At 34.3% G+C, this 10928-nt stretch overlaps 1 protein-coding gene across 1 annotated transcript; it reads left to right on the top strand.

Annotated features, from left to right (window-relative positions):
* Window positions 1-661: 661 nt before the first annotated feature.
* Window positions 662-8152, top strand: mal2 (mal, T cell differentiation protein 2). The gene is made up of 4 exons (XM_030159036.1): window positions 662-1062; window positions 2737-2907; window positions 4843-5049; window positions 7584-8152. Exons 1-4 carry the CDS (start codon window positions 946-948, stop codon window positions 7653-7655), a joined length of 567 nt encoding a protein of 188 aa, XP_030014896.1. The 5' UTR covers window positions 662-945; the 3' UTR covers window positions 7656-8152.
* The last annotated feature ends 2776 nt before the right edge of the window (window positions 8153-10928 follow it).

Raw genomic sequence — 10928 nt, 5'->3', positions numbered from 1 at the left:
TATATCTTATTTTAAGTGTGATAAGATATTTTGACTAGAAATGAGAAAAAATACACTTGGTAAGATTTAGATTTTGCAGTGAGGTGCATCATTCATACACTGACATTCATACCATTACTGTAACTTTACTGCTCTTGATAAGTCTGATCTGCACTAACATATTTGAGTGTAAATCAAATGCTAATTGTTATTACACTGTAATTAACAGTTTGTTGTTGTTGTTGTTGTTGTTTTTACAAGAACGTTTTTTTCATACTATCTGACAAATAACTAGTATTATAGTATGTTAAAATGTGAAAAAACACATTAAAAATGTTTTATGTCAAAGTTTTCACACCGTACGCCAGTAAATGCATGTTTTTTGTTTTTTGTTTTGTTTTGTTTTGTTTTGTTTTGGTTTTTTGCTTCAAAAATTAAATGCATGATATCCAGCTGAGTGGATATTTTTGTAACTCCATGAAAAATAGGTTCATAAAAAATTGTCAATCACATTGTTTTTTTCATGCCTAAAGAGGAATAAAAATACTCAGGTAAAAAAAATCTTGATTAAGGTTCTTATAATTCATGCATGAAAGGGTTAAAATTACATGGAACTGCATTACACGCACTAACATATTTTATTATAACCAGTCTAAACTATTTTATCTTGTGCTTTTTAAGACTGTCATTTCTCTATCTTTCCTCTCTTTTTCTTCTCTTTCTTTATTTCCAAAACAATTCCTGTGTTTTTGGATATCTGAGCTGAGCGGTGGTCCGTGAACGTCTCATCGGCTTCCAGGGAGTGGCCGGTGCACCTGTCCGACCTGTTTGGGGGACACATGACTCCGTAGGAATTTCGCCTTCTCCTGTCGTCCTTTGTTTAACGGGAGTCTTGTCGGCGGAGGACAGAGGGAGAGAGTCAGAGGAGAGGGGGGAGAAAGACAGAAGACAGAGGGAGACAGAGAGATGTCGGAACCAGCCACTAATCCCGCTGCCACCTCGTTCCCAGCTCCAACTATTTCTTTACCTTTGGGACTCGAAGTATTACGGACTTACTCAGGAGCCCTGGTCTGTTTAGAGATAGTAAGTATTTACAGATGGTTATTATGGGGGTTACAAGGCTGTCTCATATATTTTTCTCCTTCTTGACCTCGTTTATGTGAAAATGCCTTACGTTGCCTGTTTCGGAGTGTCTATTTCTGTGTTAATAACTGATTTGCCCAGTCCAGTCCAGTTACTCTTTATTTTACAGCTTATGCAAAAACACAGCTGTGGGATCTGTGCTAAACATTACCAACCCACTCACAGACTCATTGGTTACCATAGACTCTGTGTTTGACAGCCAAAGCTTGGAAATGTGGCCTCAAGGGACATTTTCACTACCATTTAATGTCATTTTGGTTTGAGCTGTTGCATTCCACCTTTATACTCTTATTTTCTGTAACCTTTAGCCCTACAAGGTGACCTCTACAATACAGTTAATCCACCTGCCATATGTGTTAAAGTCTGTTTGTGTTTTATTATTTATCTACAGGCCTGAAATTAAAGGTTAGATGTTTGTTTATTTATTACCAGCATATACAGGACTTGTCTTATACACTAGTCAACATTTGCTAGGGATCAGGACTATAACTTTGCTATATTTGGGGGTGTAATTCTGGAAACTTGACAGTTTATTTTCCCAGTGAAGTACAGCCTGCGGATGCGGATGGTGGCCACACACATTATTGACATCACACTGTATGTGTTTCAGAACATTCTGAGTGGTTTCAGTGAAAACAAAATTGGAAGAGTAATTGTTGTGAACTCTAATTTCTAGGGTTGTATCACCCTTTTGCCTGAAAGTGCAATAAAAAATTTAGGTTTTTTTTTACCTTTTGGTCCATTTTTCTTTACATGACTAGCCAAAGTACACACATAATATATGAAGTCACCCAAAATATTATACAACATCAATTATTGTGCAAATATAAAACTGATCCCTAGCAAATGTTGACTAGTATATTAGGTGTAGTGTTGAGTTTTGAAAAAATTAAAAAGAGAATAGTGCATTTTCATGAAAAGTTCTAAATTTTTCCAAAACAAGCCGAGATGCTATCAGTAAATCATTTGTTACTCTGACTTTGCATAATGTAACCGAACACTCTGTTATCTTGTAAAGTCTAACCTCATAGTGTCCAGCTTAGCTATGAGGATAAAAAGCAACAGGTTTATTTATTTATTTTGAACATGCAAAGAAACAAATAAAACTAAAGCAAAATAAGACAAAAACAAAATAACATTTAAATGAACTGAATCTGTCTTCAAGTACGTGCAACTCTGAATTTTGCATGGTCGAAAAGGAATCGAAAAGGTTAAGGGTATACTTTAAGTGGCATTTTAAAATAATGCAAAAATGCATTTATTGTGCGTGTAAGGATGCACAAATCTTCTAAAACTAACCAATGTAGGGGTTGATATTTCGGTTCTAAGTGAGTAGAGAATTAGCCAGATGTAACTGATCAGATTTGTTTTGTTGACATCTAAAGAAATGCAGTCAAGTCAGACTAGTAACTGGTTTTTAATACCACGCTAATACCCAGTCTAGTGTTTGCTTACATTATCATACCAGATGAGTTTCATGTGTGGGAGTATACCGACTGTGATTTAGGATTTGTAACTGCACAAATGTACACACTTGAAAAGTAATTAGTGGGTAAATGGATCCTAACAGGTGAATTCAAGGTGACCTGAGTGTTTGTTTGTTTGTTTCCTCAGATATTTGGTGGTTTAGTATGGATCCTGGTGGCTTCCTCCAACGTGCCAGTGCCTTTGCTGCAGGGCTGGGTGATGTTTGTCTCCCTCACCACCTTCTTTCTGTCCTCTGCCTACCTCACGCTCCTCATCACTGGCCTGGCTGATCGTATCAACACCGACTGGAACGCCTTGGTAAGCCCCAGATAAATGTCATGATAAATTACTCAACGCCTCCATCTTTTTGTCATTTTTCCTAATCTATGCCGCATTTTATCCATCTAACTCTGGAGGCAACATTATACAAGTTATTACCCTGCTCTCCGAAGGGGAGGCAAGGCGTATTATTTTTGGTTCGGTTTGGTTTGTTTGGTTGTTTGTTAACATTTTAGCAGCAAAACTGATCTGATTACATTTTGGGAAAAGTAGGTCAAAGTTGCAATTCTTTATAAATTGAAAAAAAATCAACAACATTTTCCCCCATTTACTTATAATGGACGAAATTTCAAATGTCTGTAGTAGTGTATTGCCAGTGACCCAGACTAGATCTCATTACATTTTTTTTTTTAATCTTCCCATTTACTTATAATGGGAGAAATACATGCAAGGGGTGGGGTTTGTTGTGCCTGGCACCACTTGTTTTAGTTTCACTCACTTGTAATATTTACTTGGAAAGTCAATTTGAGATTAAACGTGACATGGAATTATTAAGGCATTGTGGATTTAATACAGAATATATAATATCCTCCTCAGACCCATGAAAGTAAAAGTTTTGGTTTTTGTATTAAATAATTGCCTTGATTGGAATTAGCATGATGCTACAGTTTTTACAATTTTTTTAATGGAATTTCTTTTGCAGTGTACAGGATTTTTGTTTTTTTTGTTCAAGAAAATCTGTGAAACTGACAAAAATGCATTGCTGGGTCTCAGGAGGATATAATATTAAATGCAATAGGAGATGACAAGAGTGGAAAGAAAAAGGCAAAGTGATGTAAAATATATACATAATTAAACTGGAAGACAGCTTTTAGAATAAGGAAAAGAAATGAAATGAAACTCTTGAATATAAGGAAGATGTGACTGTAATATTGTGTTATATGGGACTGTGAAACAAGAGATTTTTATATGCAGGAAAAAACCACACTGTTCAAACAGACATAAATCTAAAACAGCCATGAGTGTTTGGGAATCGTCATGGCAGCTAATGTTGTTGGGTGTGTTAAGGTCAGAGATCTAGTTGTGTGGCAAAACTGCAGATTGGTCTTGTAGCAGTACTGGGATTGCAGTACAAGTTGTGTTATGACCTGAATACACTTCAAATAAGAACTATAAATGTTGGATCACTGCATACTTTTTTTTTGGGAAAATGGTATATCAAAAAGAGTTAGTTGGCCCATTTGAGGATAAGCATTTATATCTACGTGTTGTAATAAGTTGCTACTATGACATATGTGTTTAACAGTACCTATATACCACTCTGTGAAATCATCCTTAAAGGGCTTTTAAAGTGATGCCATGTCCTTGTGTTATGTCATTGTAGAGGGTACTGTGTCAGGTCTGGGCTCTCAGACAGAGACAGCCTTTCCCCAGGCTCCATGTTCTGCTCCCAGGAGTAGTCAGGCATGTGGGGTTGTTTGTTATCGGCTGAACAATGAGTGACATGGATGATGAGCTCACACCGAAACACAACAAAGGCCTGCCTGTAGTCCCGCCTAGCTCACAGAGTCAACAATACAAACTCTCATTAACCTTCTTTACTCTCTGACACGCCTTCTGTCTTCTGTTTCTCTGTATTTTCGGCCTTCTTCTCTAGCCTGCTGTTTTCTTCACCATCTCACAAAAATCTCTTTTGTTCTTTAATTTGCTATCTTGATATCTATCATGTTATACTGCACAATGATTTTTAAAAAGGGTAATTCTTCGCTGGCCAAGCTGCTAAAATGCTTTGTTTAAATGCAAAAACACAATTGTTTGTATTGTGTAAAGTGCTGCAGTGGATGCAGAATGAAACTCATGCTGATCAGTCATTGTCACCAGAAAACTTTCACATTGCTTTTGTTTGTAATTCACCTGAAATGTGAAACTCTTCTGCAAATTAATTTCCAATGCATTGTCTGTTCTTTCTCTCAGGATGTGGTTTACCATTTCGTAGCTTTGCTCTTCTACTTTGGTGCCTTTGTGTTAGAGGCAGCAACTACAGCAGCGAATGGAGGAGCTCACGCCATGTTCAAGCCGCTGCCGAACAGCACTGACACTATGTTGTGTATTACGCATCCTCGGGGCAACATTTTCACTGTCCTGAGTGGAAATCAATACAGTATTAATGTGGCAGCTACGGTGAGTATTGAATATGTCACTTATAATTGGTAATTTTTCATATTTGCATGCATAAAATATGGTTTTGGTCAATCTAAATGGCCTGTAGATGTGAGTGGTTGTTTGTCTGTATATGTCAGCCCTGCAATGAACTGGCGACACATCCAGGTTGTACCCACACTTTTACTCATAGGTAGCTGGGATAGGCTCCGATACCCCAGCATTCACAAGGACTAAGCTCTTCAGAAAATGGATAGATGGATGTAAATAATACCACATAGCACAATTCTGTCTGGTTAAAGGGGTCCTCAGCCTTTTCATGTAAAATAACAGTTAATCTTATGACTATAATAAGTCAAAATCAAAGGTAGGGACAGTCATCTTCAGTAGAGTTTAGACACTCTAAGGACAAAAGCATTGGGATGCACTGAATTCAAAGTGTTCCATGGCTAACAGGAATGGGTTACAAAATAATAACATAATGTGCTCCACACTTTTAATACCAAATATAGTGTAAGATTCTGTTGAAAGTCACTGCCCTGTAATTTAGATTCGATTGTCTTTGTGTAAAATTTATTACATAGGCTACATATTTATATGTGATTATACTCAGATACTGTAACTGCACAAGGCACAAGGCCATTGGACCTGGAAAAAGTAGGTCATGGTGACCAATTTTCAGTAGGCTTCTGCTCCATGCCAAGATGTATCCACAGTATAAATTTGGTGCAGATATCTCAATGCATTCTTCAGATAATGTTATTATGTCATTGAATGGACAGACAGACAGACAGACAGACAGACAGACAGACGACAAAATGATTACAATACCCTTCCGGCCAAAAGTTGGTCGAGGAGTAAAAACCAAATGTTATCATATGACTTTAAATTGCAAAAAAATATCAATGTCTTAATCATTTTATTTCATTTTAAGGGTTAGTTTTGTTGTTTACATTGTTATCTAAAATAAGTGACAAAATGCATCAGCTTGTTATTACATAATTTTACTCAACGCTGACACATCTCTGAAATGTTCATGTTCTGATGATAAATAACCATTTTAACTCACAGACCTTTTGGTTTCATCAGTTCTCACTCAGCAAGAAAAATTAGCTGTCAAACATTAAAAATAGTGATTTGTCCTGTACTGACAACAACTTTTTATCATTACAATATATATAATTTTTTTAATCAATGTATTTTTTTTTATTAAGTCTTTCAAACATACAGAAAAAGTAAGACAAACACTGAGACATAAAACAAAGGTATAAGACGCTACAAAACAACAAAAAGAAAGAAACAAAAAAAATTAAAGAGTTCCACAATGTAGTTAATCACTTTGTACACAGCACACATTATCCAGAGTGAAGGAATCATTACAGTATTTCAAATAAACAGGAATGGCAAATCCTACAAGTTGTAGGTGTGATAAGTCCCAATATTTTTGTCCATATAGTGAATTATTAGACTTAAAGGTGCCCATCTAATTCTTGGTAATTCTTCTTGGTTTAACTGGACTGGTTTAGTTGAACTGAGAACTACCAAGAATAATGACGACCTGGGCAAATGAGAACCTACACACACATCGTGCCCATCTAATACGAGGTATAACTTCACTACTCCAAGTCAGTTTTCATCCCTGTCATAGTAGAAGCTCAGTCACGTATTTGCATGAACAAAGTAACCTTCCTTCTGGAAGACTGAACAGCCACCGGCAACGGAAAACATTTACTGATCTTGTGTTCTAACAGCTTTTGAATCACTAATGTGGAAACAGTGACACCTTCTGTTATATTGATTCATCAATGAAACTCATGGTTATAGACACTTTTTTTGTTCACTTACGATATATTTGCTTAAAAAGTCACTTTTTCCTCAGTTTCTCTCTGATAACATTTGAATTAACTTAGGTTTTATAAACATCTACATGGTCAGTAAATGAAATGTAGGAAAATACCCCCAAAAAAATATTTAGAAGGCTCCACAAAAGTACAGGGTGTCCCATTAAGTCTCCATACATAGGAAAAATAAACGTTTCTTGACATAAACCATTTGTATTTATATAATATGCTCTATATGACTGCCATTTTGTCGGGAACACATTTCAATGCATGTCCTCCACAGCTGAAGAACTATAAAGAAGAAATATAAAGAAATACATGTTAGAACCATATGTATTATGTCTCCTATGTATGGAGACTTATGGGACACCCTGTAGATCTAGGCCTTTAAGGGTTAAACCTTTGCTCATGGATAACATGTAAAAATGTGTCCTTGCTGCCACTTTAAACAGAAGTGTGTGTGTGTGAATGTATTGTTCTGCTATCAGCTACAACTCTGGCAATAAAAAGCCTGATAAAAATAGAAGGTAACAGTTTTCTTTTAGGTAGCGGAAACACTGCTGAGTATCCAAGTCCCTGTGCTGAACCAAAATATAAACTTGGCCAACATGTAGATGTTCCAACTTCCACTGTTTGTTGCTGATCAAGTGTCATTGTAAGTATTTGCATGGATCTGAAATCTAATATTTTTTCTTCTCTTGACTTGTCTTTCAGATATTTGCATTTGTGGTGACACTCTGTTATGGTTGCAGTATGGTGATGGGCTTCAAGAGATGGAGACTGTAACCTACGACACCAAAATAAACACATTTTACAACTTCTCCATAACTTAATGCTATATTAAGTCAACAGTCACATTTGGGATTCCATAGAGAGCACTGCTTCTGTTTAAAGTCAAAGAAAAACTGAAAAGTCTAAAATTCTCATTTCAGGACAGTAATACTATCACAGACATAAGAAGTGAGTTCTCCTTGTTCGTGTTTGTAATAACTGAGCCTCAACACCATTTGGCAGAATATACTGTAATTCTGAGTGATATTCTAGTGGCTACTGCGTTCCGTGTTTCATGTTCCATGTTTAACATCTTTTGCAAATGTCTGTGATGGTCATCGGAGGAAGGTTGTCAGGGAACGTTGCATGTACATTTAAAGCTACTTAGCAGTAATTATTTTTATGTGACGTTTGAAGTTTCTTCCTCCATTCCCCTGATTTTTGAATCCATATTGATAGACATAGTTCCCATTTCCATCACTGCACAAACATGCTGCTCTTTTGTTAATACAAAAAAAAAAAACACAATTGAGATTAGGAAACCTTGGTGCTAAGGAGCTGTAAACTCGCTTTATGTTTAATATGATTATTATTACATTTCTAAGTGGCCATTATTTAACGATATATTTCCAATATTAAGTTTTGATTTCTTATTGTGAGCACTTTGAGTTAAAATTCCTTTCATCTCATACTTTTCCTCACAATATTGTCACTGCAGTATATATTCAGTCAATATTTGTCATGTGAAGAAAACTTATACTGCTCAAGCTTTGTGAGATTAATCTAAACTCCTACAATATGTAGGATTACACAAACCAATTAAAAACAATTTAACTAAAGTGTAGGTTGAATAAATTTGTCATTGTAGAGGTTGGGAGTGACAGCTAACAAATCATTTCATCTGACACTGAAGTAAAAATCTGTTATCATTTATTATGTTATATTAAGTGGTTATCTTTACTAATGAAACATTTAATTAGTGTTTTTAAGTGTTTGACCTGTAACTGCTTATGCTTCATAAAACAAATCAGTAACTACAATAATCATTTGTTTTTAGTTTTATATTCTGTGTTATGTTATTTGGGTTAGGCCAATAAGTTATACTGTTAGTAATTTAATATGGTTAGAAAATGTCTTTTTTTTTGAGTCATGCTTTTGTTTTAAATGCATCAGACTACAGAAATAAAACTTTTGAGGATGTTTGTGTGTGTTGTTCTTTTAAAACCTACCACTGAGAGTTGCCAAAGAAGAGACTTCATGTCCTAAACACCAAAAGCAAATGTAGGGAAGAGGGAACTAAGTCAGGATGGATGATTTTAAAACCTGAGCATGTGAAGAAGATGGTTCTTGAAATGAGATCATTGACTAAATTATGAAGATTTTAGGATAAATCCTGTCAACATGCTTGTAAGAATCTCAGTTACTGTCACCTTGTCTGGCTTTGACAAAGTAAAATTAACATGATTTAAATATGAACATTTTATTCCTAGGTCGTGGTTATAATGTGCTTTTTCATTTGGTGAAATAGCAAGCGTTTCTGCTTGAATTTAATGCAGACAAAGTAAAACAGTACGCCTACATATTGTCTTTGGTTTTTTCTTTACTCTTAACTCTAGCTCTAACTATTTAGTTTTATAGCTGAATGACGTGGTAATATATATATACAAATAAAAATGGTGAGTAGGCAACACATCAATATATTATTTTGATTTATAAATTCCATTATACATTTAAAGTATACATTCTTTGTGAGAAATTTACGTAAATTTAAGTAATTATCTGTGGCCATACTTAGTTATTACATTATTACCACATCATTTCACTAGATTTTTTTTTTTTTTTTTTTTTATTTAAGATACTAGATGTCCATTATAATGTAAAGGTACATTTTTCTATATGGAAAATGTACTTTTTCATCTTTTTGTTTATTAATCATCTATAAACATATTTATTTGTTAATCATATTACTGTCACATTATTTCATAACATTTTATGGACTCTTTTCGATATTAGCCCCAAGGTGTCCATTGTAATGTTTTGAAAGAACATTTCAGATTTATTTACGTATTACATTGTTGTCACACTATATCACAAAATTTTGTGGTCTCTTGTTTTGATTTTAGTTTTTGATCAGGTTTGATTTTTAAAATACATTTTTCTTTGTGGAAACTTTACATTTTCTTTTGATTGAATACATATATGTACTTTGATTGAAATATATATGTTCATAGGTTGAATATCTATGAACATATATATATTTTATTGTCACATTATTTTACTTTCACTGTTTGTTGTTTTGATTTTAGCCTCTAGATTACCATAATAATGTTTTTAAAGTACATTTTTCATTATGGAAAACATACTTTTTATGTTTCTAAATGAAGTACATGGGAACACATTTATTTATGGCACCATTTATTGATCGCATTACTTCATGTGTGGTTTCTTGTTTTGCTTTAGCCACTAGATGTCTCCCATCACCGCCAACTTTTTGTATTTCTATTCCTTACTTTCTCAATATGCACGTAGAAAAAATATTGGCAGAATCTGCATTAAATATTAAATAAGTTAGAGGTGCTTCACCTTTAACCTGTGGTGTTTTAACCCCACATTGTTCACATCCCAACACATATGATTTTGATTAAAAAGCCTGATGGAGAAATTTCCTTTGTTTAATCCAAGCCCCTTAAGAAGTTAAAATGTGTTTTTTATTATTTGATAAAGCCTGTAACTTTGGTTATGTTGCACAATGAAAACATCAAACCCCTTCAGCAGCGGTTTACCTCCCCTGTGCTCTGCTCATGACCTCATCCAGTCAAAAACAAAGAGTAGTACCGGATATGTGGTGATCTTCACTTCACAATAAAAGCATCAAATATTGTCCGTTAAAACTACACTTTCACATTTTTAATATTTCACAAAATTGTTTTTTTTGTTTTGTTTTGTTTTGTTTTGTTTTTTAAATTTTATTTTAGCCACAAGATCCATCACAATTTTTTCAAGGTTTTTTAATGTACATTTTTGTTCTCGTCTTTTTTTTTTTTTTTTCTCTTTTTAATTAATTGTCTATAAACATATTTATTTGTTGTATTTTCAGGAATAATGTACAGAACATTTCAGTTTTATTTATTACATTATTGTCACACTATGTCAACGTCTAACCAGCTTTTTGTTTCACTAGATGTGCATAATAATGGTTTTGAAGTACTGAAGTATTGTTTTAATTTAGATAGTTGAATTCTTAAGTTTAATCACATATTAGTCAGTATTATTTAGGATTCCTTTGAA

The sequence above is a fragment of the Sphaeramia orbicularis genome, chromosome 16, assembly GCF_902148855.1.
Source record: "Sphaeramia orbicularis chromosome 16, fSphaOr1.1, whole genome shotgun sequence".
Lineage (NCBI taxonomy): Eukaryota > Metazoa > Chordata > Actinopteri > Kurtiformes > Apogonidae > Sphaeramia > Sphaeramia orbicularis.
Note: the sequence above shows the minus strand (reverse complement) of the source record. Positions and strands in the feature narration are given on the sequence as shown.

Excerpts from the sequence above, each read along its gene's own strand:
- mal2 (XM_030159036.1), top strand. The coding sequence starts at position 946 with ATGTCGGAACCAGCCACTAATCCCGCTGCCACCTCGTTCCCAGCTCCA. Across the intron at positions 2,908-4,842 it reads ACACCGACTGGAACGCCTTG|GATGTGGTTTACCATTTCGT; the intron begins GTAAGCCCCAGA and ends TCTTTCTCTCAG. Across the intron at positions 5,050-7,583 it reads GTATTAATGTGGCAGCTACG|ATATTTGCATTTGTGGTGAC; the intron begins GTGAGTATTGAA and ends CTTGTCTTTCAG.